We start from the raw sequence: 20,844 nt of genomic DNA, 5'->3' as shown, positions 1-20,844 counted from the left end.
AAACCAAAACAATGGGAAAAGTAGCGAAAAAAGCGTGCGACCGCAAGCGGCAGGTCCACTTCTCACGTGAGGAACTCACGGTGCTCACACAGACTCTCCAGGAGAATGCTGGCGTCGTCTTCTCGACGCAAATGACCAGGACGGCACTTGCGAACAAGAAGGCCATATGGGCCCTGGTGGCACAGCGGGTAAGTGCGGTGGGGACCGCACCCCGCAACCCACAGCAATGCAGAAAGCGATGGGACGACCTGCGGATACGCGTCCGTAGCATACTTTCTGCCAACCGAAACATTGCACCAGCTACCGGGGGAGGATCGGAATCACCCATCAAGCTGACCCCCTGGGAAGAAATCTGTGCCTCCACCATTGGAATGGAGACCATAGAGGGAGTCGGAGGGATGGAGAAAGGAGTGCAGACATCCGAAGAATCAGGTAGGTGGCCCAAATAAAACTATGCTAAAACCACAATGTTCAATCATGTGAAGTACCATGTGTCCACATAGTGCAACAGAAACACATGTCCAGGAGAACGTCCACTCACATTGGCCTGATAGCGGACATTAAAAGTCAAATTAAATAAATAAATAAATAATTAAAATTCCTAAAAACACCCTCTACACGTGCAGCAGGCACCCCCTAACTGCAGGCTGCAATACAACTGCACCCTCATTCCACACAAAAATGAAACCACCTCCAAGGCCCTGACCCAAATCACCCTCAGGTACCACCCCAATGCATGTGACACATTGCCATTCCAATTTCCACAGACCCATTAATAACGCTCGCCCTCCTTTACTCCACCACAGGGTCCGATTCAAACGACGAGCTCCAGGACACCCCTACCAGCACACCTGCAAAGAGGGCCAAGACCAACGGCCAAAGACCCTCCACCTCAGCTGCACGCATCAAGACACGGCAGCAGCACAAATCAAGTGGCAGCACACAGGAGGGGACTTCAACAGGCACCCCAGCAGCCAGCATGGCCACAACACCACCACCACCACAGGCCCCCCCAATGGATGCCACAGAAGGCACTGCTTCTGGTGGCAGCAGCACCATAGGTGACACTGCATTAATGGCAGCATGCTCCGACACAGAAAACGGTGATGTCGATGTACGATCCATCCATGACCTGTCTCAATCCCCCTGTTTGTTTCATCCCGTACAACATGAGGATACCACGCAGGGGCACTCACAAGACGACGACTGGCCATCCCCCACAAGCCCTGTGTCAAGGCAACATGAGGTGATCAGCCCCTCTGTGACACCACCGCAAATGGCCATGGCCCAGCAGAGGCAACAGTCCCTCGACCAGGTGATCGAGCAACAGCAGCAACTGGCCACGCTCCTCAAGGAGCATGCTGATGAATGTGGGGGTACCAAGGCAGCCATAGAAACATGTACAGAGACACTAAGGGCAGAAATGGAGAGAAGCACCGAGAGCCTGAGAGAACAAATGGAGAGAAGCACCGAGAGCCTGAGAGTACAAATGGAGAGAAGCACCGAGAGCCTGAGGGGGGAACTGCATGCGACGTCCAAAGACGTATGTGCTGAACTTGCCGCTGTGCGTCGTGTGCTCACTGAGCTCTCACAAACCCTTAGGGACATGCATGGACGTGAGCAGGCAGAGACATCATCCGTTGCAAGTTCCGTCCAGGGCAGCCCCCAACGTAGATCTGGGAGGAACCTGCGCTCCACAGGCAGGGGTGCCCCTGATACCCGGAGAGGGGGCTTGCAATAGCGTCTGCCCACTGACAATGAGCATCCTTGGACACTGGTGTTCGGGGGGGAGGTAGGAGGGTGGAGGGGGTGTGTTGGGCTTACTTGGGTGGCGGGTCGATGGGGTGTGTAACACAATTTCGCATTTGCTATAAACATTTCACAATCATCCAATGAGATGTGTGGACATTGATCTTTGTGTACGAGGCCATCATAGGCGTACAGTTCATATTGTGCATGTTCCAGACACACACAGTGCCACAACTCCCGTGTCCATGTATCAACCACCAGGCGTGAGTGCTAGAAGCATGATTCTATGATAATCTGACGAATTTCACGGCCCTCCTGTGCCTCGCGGACTCCTTCAGGTTCTGCCACATCCCCACCCACATCATGACCATATTCTGGTGCTTGCAGTTCTGCGTCAGGGGGCATGGGCACATTCCTACGTATGCACATGTTGTGTAGCATGACACATGCCATGACCATCTTAGCAACCTTCTCATGGCGGTACAGGAGTGCCCCGCCAGACCTGCTGAGGCAGCGGAAACGACCCTTCAGTAGGCCGAATGCCTGTTCTATGACTACACGGGTACGTGAGTGGGCATGGTTGTAGTCCTCCTCATGCTGGTCCTGTGGGTTCCGGAGTGGTGTAAGGAGCCATCTCTTCAGTGGATACCCAGCATCACCTGTATGTGGACAATAAAGGATGTTTGAGGAATGACATTGCTACGTAAGCACCCCCCCCTTCCTGGCAGGTCATTGCCGCATCACATACCCCACATTATCATGCATGAAATGAGACTCACCGAGTAGCCAGGATCTGTTCCCTGCATGTCGCTCCATGTAGCGTGGTATTGTAGAGTTCCGTAAGACCATGGAATCATGGGTTGATCCAGGAAATCGGGCACAACAATGTGTAATGATCCTGTTTGAGTCACACACCATCTGTACATTAAGAGAATGATATTGTTTTCGGTTGCGGTACTGGGCCTCCATGGCATGTGGGACAACCAATTCCACATGGGTGCAGTCGATGGCACCAATGCAACCCGGTATGCCGGCAAGTGCATGGAATCCCACTTTTGTGTTCGTAATTTCCTGGTCCGAGCGTGGTAGAGAGATGTAGTCGTCTGCGTGCTTCAGGAGGGCATCGAACACTTGCAATAGTGTCCGTGACAACAGTGGCTGTGAAATGCCATGCAACTGTCCGACTGTGTGCTGGTAGGTGCCTGTGGCCAGGAAGTTGAGTACAGACACCACCTTCAGTAGGGGTGGGATGGCGGTTGGGCTATCTATCATGCTGACAAGGTCAGCGTGTGTCATGTCCACAATGGCGGTTATGGTGTCCCGGTCCAAATGGTAGAGGGTGTGGATCTGCTCATCAGTGAGGTTGAACGGATGTGCTCGGAGGCGTGGGATTGCGGGCTGCCTGCGTGGTGGTAGTGGCTGTGCTGGTGGGCCTTGCTGGCCCTGCCTTGCCCTCCTCCTCCTCCTGCGTCTCCTCTGTGCGGCCGGTTGTTGTAGTAGTTGGTGTTCGTCTTCTTCTTGAAGTTGGAGTACTTGCAGTGCTATCAGGTCCCCCAGGGCCAACATCGCAAGTCCTGCCGGTAGCATTTTGGAGTGGGTGTGGTTGTGGGAGGGGGTTGGGTGTGCAATTTATGTGTTTCCAAGCTGTTTAGCCTCCACCTGTGGTGATTCATTCCACCTGTGCAAGCTGCAATCCCCTTTGGGCGAGCACGTCCCGCACACAACGCTGCAAATCGACGCATGGCATCTTGCTATTACAATCATGTATTTCATCCCGATGGCAGTGAGATCTTGCTTCATATGTTAAATCTGCTATGCTCCCATTGTTTCACATACTATCTTTGAAGTCGGGAACATACTTGTGAAGGGTCAGTGGAATGTAGTACTCGATTAACGGTGGACCCTCATGCAGCGCTGTACCGCGGTTCACCGACGGGCGGGGCGTCCCATTTGTGAGTGTAGCCAGTTGCCATTTTCACACACTGCCGCACTAAATGGATGGATTTGTGATTTCAAGCGGTCACAGATGCCTTTTCGACGTGATGTTGCAAATGAGGAATTCGAAGGACAGCGCTTTCGGTTTCCAGCTAGCGGCGAGGAGACGCCCACAGGTCTGACTGCAGATAGAAAGTTCTATTGTTTGATGTCCTTGGGACAGGGGCCATGCCGAGAATGCAATGATTGATATGAATAGTATGGGATGCGCAATAGCGTAGTGGAGGATAAGGCAGGACGTTCCCTAATACATGTTACTTCACAACACTAGAATTCCGGCCTGGAGCACAGTGGATTTTGCAGACTGCATTTAGCACAGATTCAATGGAAATTTCTAATGTTATGTGAGTAACTAATCAGGCGTTTTTATACCAGGATGAGTGAATGATGTATGGATGCATGGACAGATGATTTGATAGAGAGTCTGCCATGTACATGGCTTTTTGGAATCTATCAACTTCCTCTGCGCTATGTGATGCAGGGCTGCCATAGTGGGACCATCGTCTATCTGCCCTTGTTGAACCCTCCCTGTCTCGACGCGCCTTCAAACACTTGTGTCTATGCACGTTACTAATCCCATCTAATGGATTCTGTTTTAACAGACGCATGCACACAACACTCGTTTGTAATAGTGTTTTCACCTCGATTTATATGGTTATGATTCGCAAGTGATTATTGGGTGCGAATAATCCTTTTGAGTGGGCTAGCATGCATATGGCTGTGGATTTAGTGTGATCTTTGAAGTGAGTAATTCAAATGGAGTTCAGATGCCCATACTATTCTTTTTCGTTTCATTTGGGTGACAGGTATCTCCTCCCCTTTTGCCGCTGCCATCTGTATGCCACTCCTGCAGATGGCTTTTACTCCCGACACCTGCTGCTTCGTGTTAATCAGTGGAGCACCATTACGATCTTATGGGACGATCGCCAATGGCCCACATGCCCTTACGCAGTACTAGTGGCTAGGAGCAACATTTCGAGCTTTCAGCTGGACTAGTGCCTACCTAATGGGACGGCCCTGCGGTTCTAGGCGCTTCCATGTTGCCTTTTTGAACGTGGATGTAGCCCCTGTGTACCATGGAGGAACAGGGCGTCACACAAGAAGAAGCTGGTCAATTATTGCGGATGCAGCCCACAATTATGAGATATGATTTGGAGTTCATGACCTAATAGCTGTATGGCCCGGGTGATTTTGTTGTGCATTAAAATTTGATTATGATATTGACCTTGTAGCGTTATTCTTTGCAAGTTATGTAGCATATTCCTATTTGTGGAGCGATGTATTGTGAGGAGATCTGCTTTGGGTTCGGCCTTCTGAGCATAGTTGCCTGGTACTGTACTGGGCGCGTTTGCCTACGAAGGCCAGTAAGGTCAGGGATAGGGGCTGCCATTATGACTGTTTTAATGATGTCATGCTCATGGGAGGGGGATTGGCTTTTGTGTAACAGATGCCGGTCAGCCAGGTGGATTGGTGGAATGATGTGATTTTCAGAATATGGCTGGTCACAGGTGCCTTTGTTTGCGTGCGTTTCTTTGAGGGAGACTGAGGTCATGTCCATTGGAATGGCTTCTGTATTCGTGCCATCTGTGCCCTGCTGCTCCCATTGGCCCCTCTTGAGATGTGCCTGGCTGCTCAGTCACTCTGCCAACTTGTGTGGTGCATGCTTATGCTGCTGGTTGGTTTGTTTACTGGCAGGGCTACAGGGCTGGTGCAGTCTCACTCAGGATACTGCTTTGTATGTTGCCTTGCACTGGTGTCAAGCGATGGGGGGCCTGTTTTTGTTTGTCTCAGTTTTCAGTTCATGTTGCTGTACTTGGAGCTTCACATGCCTGTGCTGCATCAGTACGGCAATGGTGCCATGGCTAATATGGATGGCCACTCACAAGGCACTTGGAGCCCCTACATTCATTTGTTCGTTGGCATGCATGGGTGACTTGTACATTTCACTGGTTGCATTGTTTGACTTCATTGCACCTACGAGGAGTTGTGCAATGTGGCCAGGGAGTGGTGTACAGGCACTCAGTATGGCCTATTACGGTTGGTTTGCGATGCCGTACTTCTCACCATGGCGGAATGGTACTTTCCGCCATGCTTGATGGCGTTAGGTACATGTCCGCTAGGGTCAGAATTCCCGTACCGTTGCGCCATGGTGGTAATTACGGTTTCGCAGTGCGCGCGTGCGCGTACTTGGTGCAGTTAGCGTTGGCGTTCACTACGGTGTCGCTAATGGCATCGTACTTTACGGTGACGGGTCATAATCGCAACGGGCGGTATTCGATGGCGGTATTGCATTTCCGCCATCGTTTTTCGATTTCCGCCAGGGTCGTAATGAGGGCCAAAGTCTTTTGTACTGTCTTGTGGAATTTGCGCCCAAAACAAGGCTCAAAAGAAAAGGCCAGCCGGCCTACTTCAACCCTTGGATATTCCACCGGCACCATGTCACACCCTGTCAATGGACTTTATAACAGATCTGCCTCCTTGGGCTGGTTACAACACAATCCTTGTAATTGTGGACCTATTCTCCAAAATGGCCCACTTTATCCCTTTAAAGGGTCCTCATTACACCGTTAAGGATGACTTACCCTACTTCCAGGAGCGGTTGTTTCTGCCAAGTAAAGAATTGCAAGAACTTGTTATTGCCCATCATCATGAATCTTTAATGGAAGGACACCCTGGTATCGCTAAAACGGAGGAAAAAATCAAACGCCACTTCTGGTGGCCTTCTTGGAGAAAAAACATAGTCTTTTGTACTGTCTTGTGGAATTTGCGCCCAAACAAGGCTCAAAAGAAAAGGCCAGCCGGCCTACTTCAACCCTTGGATATTCCACCGGCACCATGGCACACCCTGTCAATGGACTTTATAACAGATCTGCCTCCTTGTGCTGGTTACAACACAATCCTTGTAATTGTGGACCTATTCTCCAAAATGGCCCACTTTATCCCTTTAAAGGGTTTGCCTTCAGCTTCCACCTTGGCCAAGGAATTCCTGGAGAATATAGTTCGCATACATGGTTTCCCTTCCATTTTAGTCTCGGATCGTGGAAGTCAATTTATCTCACATTTTTGGAAGAAGTGTTGCCAACTAGCACAAATAGATGTGCGGTTATCCATCAGCCACCACCCCCAGACCGACGGACAAACCGAGAGAACCAATCAGACTCTCGAGCAATATCTTCGGTGCATGTTACACCAATCCGAGTTAAATTGGAAAGACATCCTTTGGATCGCAGAATATGCATACAACAATTCAGTGCATTCTGGAAACGGACAAACTCCCTTTTATACTTTGTATGGTCACCATCCTCGGACTTCTGACCTAGATCCACCTCTGACCCTGGAAATGCCCGCAGTAAATCATCTGCATTCCACAATAACCCGAGCCTTCAAAGAAGCTGCAACTCATTTACAGCAAGCCAAGAAAAAGTATAAAGAAAACGCTGATTTGCACCGAAGTAAAACTCCTCCTTACCAAGTAGGAGACCAGGTATGGCTAGCAACTAAACATTTACCCCTCAAGGGCCCGCAAACCTTCAATCCCAGATTCATAGGACCTTATCCCATCAAAGCTATAATCAACCCAGTGGCCTTTAAACTGGATCTACCGTCCAACATGCGTATTCATCCAGTTTTTCATGCATCACTTTTGAAGCCAGTACAACCAGGAACCCGATTGTCCAAGCCTCAAGATCCAGTTCAAATTGAAGGGGAATTAAAATTCGAAGTTAAAGACATTTTAGACTCCAAGGTGGTAAAGTCAAAACTCTTCTATCTTGTTGACTGGAAGGGATATGGACCTCAGGAGAGATCGTGGGAGCCTAGTAACCATGTCCACGCACCTCGATTAGTACAAAGGTTTCACCGGAGATTTCCGAACAAGCCTAAACCCCCGGAGGGAAGAACCTTGGGAGGGGCCTTGAGGGGGGGTACTGTCATGATGCCTACCTCCAAGGAGCCAGGTCCGACCCAGCAACCCCAGAGGCAGGCATCATTTCCCCCAGGGGAGTGCCAGCGGGCCCAAGCTGGGGCCCTTTGGACACAGTCCTGGCGCCTTAGGCGCCAGGCTCATGTTGGACCTCTGTCCTGGCGCCTTAGGCGCCAGGCTCATAAAGCTAGACATGTGTTCATGTAGCTAGACATGTGTGCAAGTGTTTTAATGTGCACTTACCTGATGCAGACCATGCTGCCACATCCAGGCCCTCTTGAGGCCTGAATAGGAACTACTTTACCTGTGGGACTACTTTCCACCCGGGTGTGGTCGGGGAAGGATACATACCTGATCGGAGGAAGGATACACACTTGGAACTTCTTCCAAAGCTATTTAAAGCACACCCGATCAGCAACTCACGCTTCGCGTTGTTCTGCTCCTCGCAGCTGGACGCTCACCGTGTCAGCTCCTGCATCTGGACTTCAGCCACGCCTGTCAGCATCCTGGGTCACCAGCAAAGGGAGACAAGAGACCTACCAGCTAATCTGCACCACGGAGACATCACCGACGATCCTGAAAGGGAAGACATCATTTTTAAAAGCATTTCGTTACGATCGCTGCAGCGCTGCATTTCCCTCACCTTTCCTGGGTTCCTCCATCTTCAGCAGCGATCATCCGGATACACAGCCACTTCCCAGAGCCTAGAGAAAAAGACAAGAATAAGAGGTGAGAGACGGAAGGGAATAGGAAAAGCTCAGTTTCCTTCTAAGACTTACCTGTTGGGTCATTCCCATTTCATTTCGGGTCTTGCTGCTTCCAAGCATTTTCCGGACCCAGGCCCCTATGGGGAAAAAAGACAAAGACATTAGATGAGCGAATGCAAAAACATTACCTGAGCGCTCATTTAGGACTTACCAGATCTTTACTGGAACTGCACGTTTCACTTCGGGTCGGCCCCATATCTCCGGCATTCCGAACCCCGGCCCCTATGGGGAAAAGACATCAACATTAGCGCTTTGTTGCAAGAAGTCTCCAAAGGAATCTTCATTCATCACCTGAAAAAAGACAATGAACATTATTATTTAAAGCTTGAACTGTTGAACTTGCAACAGAACTTTTACAGCGCCTTACCAGTATAATCAAGCTTACCTGAACTCCCATCCAACCTCAATCCAGTGAAGTAACTGGGTTCAACGTGCCCCTGCGTCAGAAGCAGGATGGAGAGCTCGTCCTTTCAGACCCTAAGGTGAGACTTCACGGGGAATCGTGGAAGGGTATCGTGGAGGGTTGGAAGAGAGTGGGAGGCTTGAGCATAACTCAGTCAGTAGGTAATACTCCCTTTTCACGCACAGGGGAATATTCCTGCGAGCCGGAGAAGCCAGAGTAGAGGGCCCTTCCTGTCCATCTTCAGAGTCCTGCGCTTCACCATTGAAGAAGCATCAGCACTCGAAGCCAGACCTGCGCCTCCGTGGGAATCAGGTGAGCGTTACACCCCCGTGAAGACCCCGGCGGAAAAAGAGGGGGGGGTGGCCATTGTGGACACGGACACAGCATCCGAGGAGGAGCTGGTAGAAGTCTTAGAGGGCCTCGACGAGGGCGTCGAAGAGGCCCGTTCCCACAGGAGGGATCCCGACAAAGGTGTGACGAGAGCAACGGCGGCGCCGGCGAGGGTCCTAGTCACCCATCGCTCCCGTCGCTTCTGGAGCCGCAGGACAACTCGGCGGCCATTTTGTTGGCAATACAATCCTTATGTTCGGAGATAAGGACGAGATTGCCCTTACCACCGACGGAGGAACCGGAACCAGGCTCGACGGAGAAGCCAGAGCCAGGCCCGGCGGGAAGCCCCCCGAACAAGAGAAGACGGATCCATCCAGCCCCGCCTTTTCAGCCCTCGCGGCCTACTCAAGCTTTGCCCACGTCCCCCGTGCCTGGGGATGACACGGGAACGGACATGGCCACAATGGGTACCGACGGCGGAGACGTGCGACGACGGGACGGAGCTCCCATCACCCACAGCCCGGGCCTCCCCGCCCGACGAGATCGGATCTTTACATGCAATGATCGCCAGGGCTTCCGAGCTTTTTCAGCTCTGCCTGAAGAGAAGAAGGAAGGTTTCCTTTACCAACAGTGCAAAGCCAAGAGGAAAACAGTCCTTGCCATGCCTCTGCTGGATGACATCTGGGACGAGGGCCTTACCCTTCTCAAGAACCTGTCTACGACGCCTGCCAAGAGGGATCGGTACGAGAAGAAGTACCGGGTCCCCGACGTGACCCCTTTGTGCCGTAGGGCACAACCGACCCCTGACTTGGTCGTCTCGGCGGCGGCCAAGAAGAAAGCGGGGGGAGGGCATCGGCCTCAACGCCAACTTCCCCGCCGGATGGCGAAGGAAAAAAGCTGGACGCAATGGGACGATGAGTTATTTCGCCAGCGGCAACAACGATTAAGGCGGCCAACGCCCTCGCGATCGTGGCCTGCTACGACAGGGAGTTATGGTACAAGATCGTCCCCCTGTTGGACTTCCTGCCGGATGACAAGAGGGCCGAGGCCCTGGAGATCTTGCAAGAAGGCGAAGTGGCGTCGGACCACGCCATTACGGTGGCAATGGACATTGCCGACACCGGTTTCCGCCAGCTAGGCAACGGCGTTTGCCTTAGACGACGAGGATCGCAGGATGCCTATAGAGGACGAGGCAAGTCGGGTGGACCCTGCCGTCGTCGCCAGGGAGGCCAAGGCAGCAAGGCGTCCTCAAAGCAAGATTGAACCGACCGTGGTGTCAGGCCCTCACCGAAGCACCCCGGTGGGAAGCCGGCTGGTGAAGTTCATCAGCGTGTGGGAGTCCATCTCCACCGACTGTTGGGTGCTGGATGCCCTGGTCCAGGGGCACGCCCTCGAATTTCTAAAAAAGTGCCCCCGCTTTCCACCCATGGCCAGGAAGGAAAATCACGTCCCTCAACTGCTATTGGAGGTAAGGGCAATGCTCAAAAAAGGTGCCATCGAGCTCGTCCCGAAGGAGCTCTGGGGCTCCGGAGTATACTCGAGGTACTTCCTCGTGAAAAAGAAGACGGGAGGATGGCGCCCCATCCTGGACCTGCGACGACTGAACAAGTACATCAAGGCACAGAAGTTCCGGGTGGTCACCCTCCAGCACGTGCTGGGACAGCTGGAGGAGGGCGATTTCCTGTCGTCGTTCGATTTGGAGGATGCGTACTTCCACATCCCCATTCTAAAAGGACACCGACATTTCCTCAGGTTCGTGGTCCAAGGACGGCCCTACCAGTTCAAGGCCCTCCCGTTCGGATTGAAGTCGTCACCCAAGGTGTTCACCAAGTGCCTCGCACCGGTGGCGGCGCAGTTGCGCCTGCAGGGGATCCACGTCTACCCCTACCTGGACGACTGGCTCATCCGAGCAAGGACAAAGGAGCTCACCGTAGAACACACAGCGAAGACCGTCCAGCTGCTCACGGACCTGGGATTCTCCATCAACTTTCCCAAATCCCACCTGGTCCCGTCGCAAGTCGCACTGTTTCTGGGAGCCAAGCTCGACACAGTGGCGCGTCTGGCCTCACCGTCGGAGGAAAGGACAAAGGCCATCCTGGGCAAGGTGCAGCGTCAGCTGGCCACGGACGTGGCCAGGGTGAGGTCCATCAAGTCCCTCCTCGGGATGATGTCCTCCTGCATATATCTTGTGTGCCTGTGCAGGCTTCAGATGCGCCGTCTCCAAGAGTTCCTCAACGCCCGCTGGATCCAAGCGACGGGCCGTTTCAAGGACAGGATCCCGCTTAACGAGACTTTCCGACGAGCGATCCGGTGGAGCGCACACCGGAGAACTTCACGCGAGAGGCCTTTGGCTTCCGGAGGAGAAGCCGCTCCACATCAACATCCTGGAGCTCCGTGCAGTGTTCTGGGCCCTCAGGTCCTTTCTCCCGTCTTTCAAGGGAAAGGTGGTGAGAATCTTCACCGACAACACCACCACAATGTTCTACATCCGGAAGCAGGGAGGAACCAGATCCCCAGCCCTCTCCAAGGAAGCCCAGGATCTGTGGCATTGGGCCGTCGCCCCAGGGATGTTTCTGGTGCCCTTTCATCTGGCAGGGATAAAAAACACCATCGCCGACTCACTCAGCAGGGAACTGCGCTCGTGCCACGAGTGGGAACTACGTCAGGATCAAGTGGATCGACTCTTCCAACGATGGGGAAAACCGCAGATCGACCTGTTCGCGACGGCGACAAACTCCAAGTGCCAGAGGTTCGACAGCAGGTTTCCCCAGCCGAGGAGCATGGGCGATGCTTTCTCGTTCCCCTGGGACGGCCTGTTCCTATATGCGTTCCCTCCATTGCCGTTGCTGCTCCGACTCGTCAACCAGCTCAAGAGGTCCCGGTGCAGGATGATCCTCGTCGCACCGGCGTGTCCGAGGCAGATCAGGTTCCCGGACCTTCTGGACTTGTCAGCGTCCCCACCAGTCAAGCTGCCGACGGACGCAGATCTTCTCTCCAGAGAAGGAGGCGCCATACTTCATCACAACCCGGAGTCGCTGAACTTGCAAGCCTGGCTCCTGCAGCACTAGAGTTTGGAGGGTGTGATATCCAGGCTGACTGCAGAGAGGTTCTTGCAAAGGCCAGGGTGTCCTCAACTCTCAAGTGCTACGGACATAAGTGGAAGAGGTTTTCTGTCTGGTGCCGTGCACAGAAGATTAACCCTCTACGGATTACGGCCCCTCAAGTGCTGCCGCACCTACTGTCGCTGGCCAAGGCTGGACTGGCTCACGCCTCCATCAAGCTACATCTGGCTGCGATCTCCCGATACGCCAGAACCACAGGACAGGCGTCCTTGTGGTCCCATCGGCAGGTTAAGGAATTTATGAAGGGACTGTTCCAATCGTTCCCGCCGGTGAAGGCCCCTGCCCGGGCGTGGGAGCTCAACGTGGTGCTGACCAGGCTCATGAAGGCTCCCTCGAAGGCTTCCATTTCCAGATGGCTCTCCGGCTGCATCATGCACTGTCATCGGTTGGCAAACTGATCATTGCCCGGCCGTCCGAGATCCGATTCGACCAGAGCTATTGCTGCTACCACTGCGTTCTTGTCTGGAGTGCCCCTGCTGGACATCTGCAGGTCTGTTACGTGGAGGTCGACGCACACCTTCACGAGATTCTACTGCGTTGACCAGGATTCCAGGGAGGAGTCCAGGGTCGGCCAAGCAGTGCTGCGCAACCTGTTCGCCTAAGGTGAGCCTGGTGAGGAGGTAAGAATTGCTTAATGTTGAGTTTTGATGTAATGCTTAATGTTGAGCACTTTGCCACCTCCCGTGGTTGTGCATGTGTGTACTGCTATGTATTCTTAAATTCATGAGCATGTGAATCCATGCCAGACCCCATGCTGGAGAAGGAACAAGTTACTTACCTGTAACTGTTGTTCTCCAGCATGGGTCTGGCATGGATTCACATGCGAACCCTCCCTCCTACCCCTCTGCGGCTCTTCACTTGGTCATACTGCCACTTTACGTGCTACCAAATCTGAGGATGGCTGCCAGAGGCGGGGCTTAGGGAGAGAGCAGTCATTGGCTGGGGGCAGTATGACCCAGAGACCAGTGATTGGTTACTACTGAGAAAGACAGATCAGAAACAAAACTGATACTGATTTTTTCTTTACCGAGGATTTCCGGCCTGACGCCAGGGAATATTCATGAGCATGTGAATCCATGCCAAACCCATGCTGGAGAACAACAGTTACAGGTAAGTAACTTGTTCCTTAGTACAATTAAATAGTAGCTAGTTTTGCAAAAAAGCACAACCCCTTCCCCACTCAAGTTATCAGTTTGTTCCCCTCTGGTTGTGCAGCTGTCACTGATGTCAACAACAGCTCTGTTGGCTTTAGCAGACAGTTACTGGGCAACACGACTCTCTCCCACATAGAAAGAGACAAAGAGAGGAAGGGAGAGCATAGAGTTTTTGTGTGTTGAGAGAGAGTGTTTGCACGAGAGAGAGCGGTATATCAGAGTTTCATATGCCGTGCATGGCTATTTCGCATTATTAGGTTACTGGTTTTGCAGGTGTTGCCCTTACAATATCCCTCCTTCCTGACCGGCAGCATCCATTGAAATCACAATATACAGGTGTCTCTTGGACCCACACAATTCACATTTATTCCGGACCTGCTCCCTGCTATACTATGACATCACTTAAATATCTCTCAGAAGATGCCGCCATATAGAATTACATTGTGTACTGGCATACCTTTTCAGAGAGCTCTTGTACAGGTCTTATTTCATGACCTGCAAAATGCACTTTTCTCAACAACACTTTTTATTGAGATTTTGTGCACATATCTATGCAGCTGTGTACATTATTCAAGTCATAGTGAAACAAGGGAAAAATAAACACAAATAAAACCAAGTGTCCAACAAAACTTTGTGAGATCGTGGGGGTGTGGAGATACGGCGCGGCGCACCGGGGGAAGGGGCAGCTTCAGTTCCTGGTTAGTCACGAGCGGAGGGCTGCTGGGTTAGGCAATCGGCCTAGTGACTATGATGGTGGTTGGGTCTCGGCAGACGAGTAGAGCGCTGCTCTGCTTTGTTCCACCGTCTCTTATGCAGTGAGTAGAGTGTGGTTACTCCCTATAGAGGACCCAGCCTCATTAGTCGTGCTTAGCCATCCAGCGGAGGGACGGCGGTGGTGGTGCCACGCCAGGGAATTGTTGTGCGTAGTACAGGAAGGGAGCCCAGGTGGCATAGAACTTGCTCCTGTTCCCTGCGCGGAGGGCAGTTATCTTTTCCGTGACTGCAATGTCCCAACACTTCGACCACCACATGGGGACCGCTGGGCCTTCGGGATGTTTCCATAGTCTTGCTATTGACATTTTTGCTGCTGTGAGTAGATGGGAACAAAGATCTGCCAATCGGCCAGTCATCAGGAATTGGCCGTCTCCTGAGTCACCCAGTAGGACTATTCCTGGATCCCACGGGATCGATAAGCCTGTGATTAGTTTGATCTGTTCCAGTACCTCTTTCCAGAATCTTGCATCGGGCATGACCACAGCAGATGGAAAAATGAGCCTGTGTCTGCACAGCCTCTCCAGCACTGTGGTGGGATAGCTGGGTTGCTTTTGTTGAGAGTCTCTGGTGTCAGGTACCATCTGCAGCAGACTTTGATCTCCCCCTCTTTATTGGTGACACATTTTGAGCTCTTGTGGATTCTTGACCAGATGCGGCTCCACCCCTCCACTCCCAGCTCCCTCCCTATATCCCATTCCCACCTCTGCATGTAGGCCTCCTTCTTGTCAGGGTCCCCTTTATCCAGGAGCCGGCAGAGGGTCGATAGTTTATCAGTGGGTGCAAGGGCTGTAAGGGTTCGCTCTTGCGCTGTCAACTCCCTTCTTCCATGCGGTTTTATCGTGCCATGGGGCAGCCAATGTCTGAGCTGAGCATAGCAGAATCGCTCCCCCTCCAGACCTGGAATTCCACTTTACATTCTTCAAAAGAGAGCAGTGTGACGTTAGAACTGAAGTCTGGGATGTGCCTCAGCCCTCCTGCCTTCCATCTGACAAAGCTATTAGGTGTGATCCCTGGGGTGAAGTCGGGGTTCTCCCAAATTGGGGATGGAGGTCCCACTGTGGTCCTGCAGTTCCATCGTCGGGCTGCTTTCTTCCAGCTCTCCATTGTGTTTCTGGTTGCTGTGCGGGGTCCGGCGTCAGGAGGGTTTCTGGGCCAAGCGATGTGAGGGAGCCACTCTAGAGGATAGCGGCACCAGTCTTCCTCCAGTTTCAGCCAGAGTGGGCGGTTGGTGCCTATGTTCCAAGTGAAAGCCGGGGAGGGCTGAGCCGCCCGGCAGTATATTTCCACCTCCGGGACTCCCAGACCACCACACCCTGGGCTTCGAAGCATCACCTTCCTGGCTATTGTTGGCTTTTTCCCTCTCCAGACGAATTTTAATATGTTCGCTTGTAGTTTCTGCAGATCTTTTTTGGCGATGGGGATCGGGAGGGCGAGGCAGTGGTAAAGGAGTCTCGGCACCAGATTCATATTAACTGCTGTGATTCTCCCCGTCCAGGGCACCCCCGTTTTTGCCAGAGGGACAGGTCTCTCTACAGCTCTTTAAGCAGTGGGAAGAAGTTTAACTTGTGCGCCCGCTCTGTTGTACTCGGGATTTGGATTCCCAGATAGCTAAAGTGGCATTTTGCCCATGGGATGGGGAAGTTGGCTGCTAGGGAGGCCACCTGGACTCTAGGGGTATTAATTCCCAGGGCTGTTGACTTTGCCAGGTTGACGCTGAAACCTGACACCGACCCAAAGCTGTCCAGTTATTGCCACAGGGCATTCATGGAGGTTTCAGGCTGAGTTCGGGTCAGCAGGACGTCACCCGTGTAAAGTGCTGTTTTGTAGATTTCGCCTTTTCCATTCAGACCGCGAATCTGCAGGTTCTGGCAAATTCTGCAGGCGAACGGCCCCATGGCTAACACGAAGATAAGCAGAGACAGAGGGCAGCCCTATCAGGTGCCTCTGGTTATCTTGATTCAGGGTGATCTGTCACCGCTTATTCTAATAGATGTGGCGGGGTGTTGATAGTTTGCCAGCGCCCATTGTGAGAACCTCAGGCCGACGTGCTTCAGGGTTTCTTCTACGTACCCTCAGTCCAGCATGTCGAACGCTTTGTGGCCATCAAGCGACAGGATCGCCATGTGCTCCCCAGCTCGGTTTGCCGATTCAATGATATTTAGGATGCGCCTAGTGTTGTCCATTGTGGTGCGGCATGGGATGAATCCCGTCTGATCAGCTCTGGGAGGATTTTCGCCATACTGTGCGCAAGTAGCTTAGAGAAAATCTTGGCATCGTTGTTCAACAGTGTGATGGGCCTGTACGAAGAGCAGAGTTCTGGGTCTTTCCCGGACTTCAGTATCAGGACCGTCGGAGATTCCTCCATTGAGAGCGTGATGCTGCCTGTAGAGAGGAAAGTGTGGTATAAAGATGCCAGGTGGGGAGCCAAGATGTGAACACATTTTTTATATAACTTGGTAGTGAGACCATCAGGGCCTTGGGCCGCATTTTTCAGGGAGCGGATGGTCTCAGTGACTTTCTCTGTGGTGATGGGGAGCTCCAGGGCGCCAAGTTGGGGATGAGGGGTGGGTCTCTGGGTGGTGTGCAGGTAATCCAGTTGCAACTCCTTGTCATTTGGAGCTCCAGACATGATGTCCCTGTGATTTTCTGTAATGATCTTCAGTTTTTCCGCTTCCACACAGCAGGGCTTGCCAAATGCACTTTTACCCCATACTCTGACAGTATACTACTGTTTGTTGGTCATGACTGGCCTAAGTTATGCAGCTACTGGTCACTACTAAGACGTTTGCTGCATGTGGTGGCTACTTATGTACAAATGCCTTGTGAAATGAAAGCATTGGCTAGCCCAAAGAGCATCACTCTGTGTTTGAATGTATTATATGAAATGTTAAGCATCCTTTTTTGAATATTCCCCAAAACTGTTCTAAAATAAATGTGCTCTTTGATGGCTTCATTGTTTTTCAAATATCATTTACAGTTCATAATTGTAGTCCATACGTATCAAATTACTGCATACACTTGTCGCTGTGAAAATACATGACACCCAAATACTGAAATATTTTGTTGATTGTTGTCTCTAATTGATTATGGTGATTGATTGTGATCTGTTTAGTGGTAAGAAGATATTGACTCTTTTCCTTTCACACTGCTTCCTAGCCTCAGTGCTGCCATCTTCAGATTTCTGCCGTAGGTTAGACAGCCTGGTTGGGCCCCAACTCACGATGCTGGCATCAGAAATCTGCGAACAGTACAACATCAACAGAAGAATATCTGGGTTGGTTTATCTTGACTTGTGCAATATTCTTGACTTTTTAATTCTCTGCCCCAATCTTTTATGTAATCTGTTTCGTTTTGAAATGTTGAGTTAGGGCCGCTGTGAACATTTTGTGTTTTGAGGGTCAGGTGATCATAACAGGCAAGGTCCTTCCATTCAGACCACCGCCTTCATCTATAATTAGTTGTACTGGCTCCAGTCTGGTTTTGAACGTTTTCATTCATCTTTTGCATTCACTGTTTTTGTAAAACCCTTGGAGCGATCTATTGGAGACATGAGCAGCTAGATCGATGATCGTATGCACATGTATCTGTCTCTTGATTAATAATTCAGTTTGGCTGCAGGAATCCTTTCTAAGTGAGGAAATGGAACGCAATGTTTTTAACTTCCCGACTCCGGGCAGCACTGATAGTCTGTCTTTATGTGTTAGTGGGCTATGTGTTAGGACATGTTAAAATTCTCCCAAACTTTGAATAACTTCTGCATTTGAGGCCAGGAGAGTTGCAAGCTATATGGAATGTGACTCCCGGTCCCTCCTCAGTGCTAAGATTCTACTTCTTTTAGTATATTTGTAACACATTCAGGCATATTAAGTCATAATTTAAGGAACATTTGCTTGGTTTCTGCATTTGCACCAAGGAAGATCACAGGGTGTATAAGGCCCTTTTTGCCTTTTGTATGTGGGCTACTTTTCAAACACATTAAGTGAGATCCAACTATATTTTGCAAGACGTCTCCATTTTTCCTGATGACAATCCCTAGGAGTTTGGCATCCCGCTTCTGGTTCATGTTTTTAGCTCTCCTGGGGAAAGGGGTCCATCGTCAAATGGTTTTAGGGAAAATTCTCAGAAATGTGCTAATTCCCTTCTACCTAAGAGACCCCCAGCACTTTTGCTGGACTTTAGGACTTTTAATTTCTAACCTGGAGAGTGCGACCTTTTTTCCCCACTGTCTCATGTATTTTACTTTGATCTGAACACTGTGTTTCTTTTGGTTTTGGAGTCCGACAAACTCCATAGACAACATATTTTTACATCGTGTCACACAGCACCTTCACTGCAGTAACACAGAGAAGTCTTTCAGATTTCCCAAAAGGTTTAAATACCTTGTCTTGGATAAATTACTGTTTCCAAGAACAGTGAAGTGAAATTTACTTTACTTACATTGTAACTTTCTAGACCGAGCACACACTATCTTACAATAGGGTGCTGGAGGGGTTACTTAGTAAACCCTTTGTCTAGTTTCTCATGTAGCATTTCTATGTTACCCTTTCTACAATTAATGGCTGGTGGCAGTGGCTTACTTTTTCCTACCATTGTGTGTTTTTTCCACGGGCTGTAATTGCAGCTGCAGTAAGACACCCATGGGTGCTCATTTTGTCAAAATGGCCCAGTCTTCTTTTTTTGCCATTTCTTGTTGGAAAGGTCCTTCCTGAGATTTACTCTGCGTGCCAAACCAGGTTTGGTCCCTTTGTTCAATATGTCTTTGGCGGGATTCACTGGTGGAGCCCGCCTCTGCCTCCAGCGTGTCTGACAGGGGCAGGAAGTAAGTGAGGTGCCTGAAACTCCGTGTGCTTATTCCCCTTGGTCACAGGAATGCTCCCAAATGTGATTGGCAGGCTGCCTCTTCTTGGAGTACAGCCACCCTGCTGTGTGAGTGACAGCTAGGCTGCGAATGAATGGGATAAACCTGCATAAAAGGCAAGGCTTTTGGCTTGGAAGGCACAGTCGACCACTGGAGCTAAGGAATCTGAAGAACTTAGAAGAGACGCCTGCTGCAACTCCTGGACCGTTGGTTTGTCTGGTGAAGCCCTGCTGCTATGCTGAAGCTCCGAATTCACCTCGACTAGAGAAGCCCTGCAAGGACGACTTCTCCCCTTGGGTTGGTGGGACCAATCAACCCCAAAGTGAACACGTCTGGACATCCTCTTGGAGCTAGCTGTACTTCCATTGCTGCTGGAGAAACCAAAGTGCCAGGGAGAGGAACACCAGACTGAGTGCATCGCTTTTAAGTCGGACCCGAGCTCCAGGAAGGTCCTCCGGACTCCCTTGAAGCAGGACTGACCAAGCCTGAGCCATCTCAACACAGTGCTGGACCCCAGAAGCGAGGAAAGTCCAAAGTGGTGTCCGAGAGACCGCAGTGGTGATATTTGCGAGAGACGCAAGGAGCTGAAACCGCGAAGTGCCGCTGATCTGAAGTTTGCCCATTGTTGCCGCTGACCTTCCATTCGTAGTGCAGGAGTCCCCAGACGTCCTCCATCTTGTCCCCATGACTGAGGACCAGGAACAGAGGACCTGCAGACCTACACAGGAACAGAAGTGCAGCTGGATCCAGTCGTACTGTAAACCTTACAGGACTTACCTCTTGTTGTGTAGCCTTGTTAGTTCTCAGTTGAGACTTGTCTTGATTGCCATTGCAGAGTTGCTTGCAGCTTTGCCCCTCACAAGCCTCCCAGCTTGTGGTTCTTCAAGTGCATCTTATTTCTACAAACCTTTCTAAAAACATTGTGCAAGACTTTTACTTACCTGCCCGAAGACTTTCAGCTCCCCTAGACTTTGCTCAACTAAATTGGCTGTCCTGGCTCCCTGAGAGACTCTTCTTACCTCTTACTTTGTGCTTTTGCCTTTCTCCCAGGAAGAGGTTCATTTACTTTGCATTGGAGGGTTGAAAAGTACAGTTTATGAATTATTTGTTAACCTTTGTTTTATTCCCATCTCTAAGCCTTTGCACCAAACTCAGTATTGCTCTAAATGTACCAGTGATAAATCAATGTACACAGTGTGCAAGCTATTTAAGTCACCTGAGGGTGTGGGAAGTGTCTGTGTGCCATCCCCAATGGGTATCATCTGATTTAGAGAAACAGAGTGGGTTTTGAAGTATATTTGAAGTATATTCGAAGTATTACATGTTTTGCTCCCTTCTGAAGAAGACTTATATAACTGACTGTTCAATAAATTAATAATTGTTTAATCAAGAAATCTTGAGTCTAAACGTTAATTTGAATAATTGTCATTGTGAAACTCTGTTACAACCTTACAGCTCACATTGACCGCTCTTGAGATAAGCCTTGCTGCTCAGCCACACTACCAGCCTGTGTAGTACAGGCTTATACAAAAGGTTGGGTTCCCTATTGCCAGGAGGACAAGGCTGGTGCAGTCTCCCACAGGGTACTGCATACAATCTCGCCTAACACATGGCAAACCCCAAATGGATTGCTTATAAACCACCGTTCTACTAATGTACCCTGGCATGCACCACTAATTAATTTTCCAGAGCACCAGATATCCATCGGGTCATGCTTGTTGGATCATCGTGGCGGTTGGTGTCAGATTAGGGCCTTTGCCGTGTTCTGTT

At 50.8% G+C, this 20,844-nt stretch overlaps 1 protein-coding gene across 3 annotated transcripts in view; it reads left to right on the top strand.

The window, feature by feature from the left end:
* Nucleotides 1–20,844, top strand: part of CCZ1 (CCZ1 homolog, vacuolar protein trafficking and biogenesis associated) — a 732,451-nt gene that overhangs the window by 567,804 nt on the left and 143,803 nt on the right. For all 3 annotated transcript variants that reach the window (XM_069645641.1, XM_069645642.1, XM_069645640.1), the window contains one exon: nucleotides 17,373–17,490. In XM_069645641.1, coding sequence (XP_069501742.1) covers nucleotides 17,373–17,490 — 118 coding nt within the window. The remainder of the gene's footprint in view (nucleotides 1–17,372; nucleotides 17,491–20,844) is intronic.

The sequence above is a fragment of the Ambystoma mexicanum genome, chromosome 2p (assembly GCF_040938575.1).
Source record: "Ambystoma mexicanum isolate Mex_15411 chromosome 2p, UKY_AmexF1_1, whole genome shotgun sequence".
NCBI classification, from domain to species: domain Eukaryota; kingdom Metazoa; phylum Chordata; class Amphibia; order Caudata; family Ambystomatidae; genus Ambystoma; species Ambystoma mexicanum.
The sequence above is the reverse complement of the archived record's forward strand: the minus strand, read 5'-3'. Positions and strand labels throughout refer to the sequence as shown.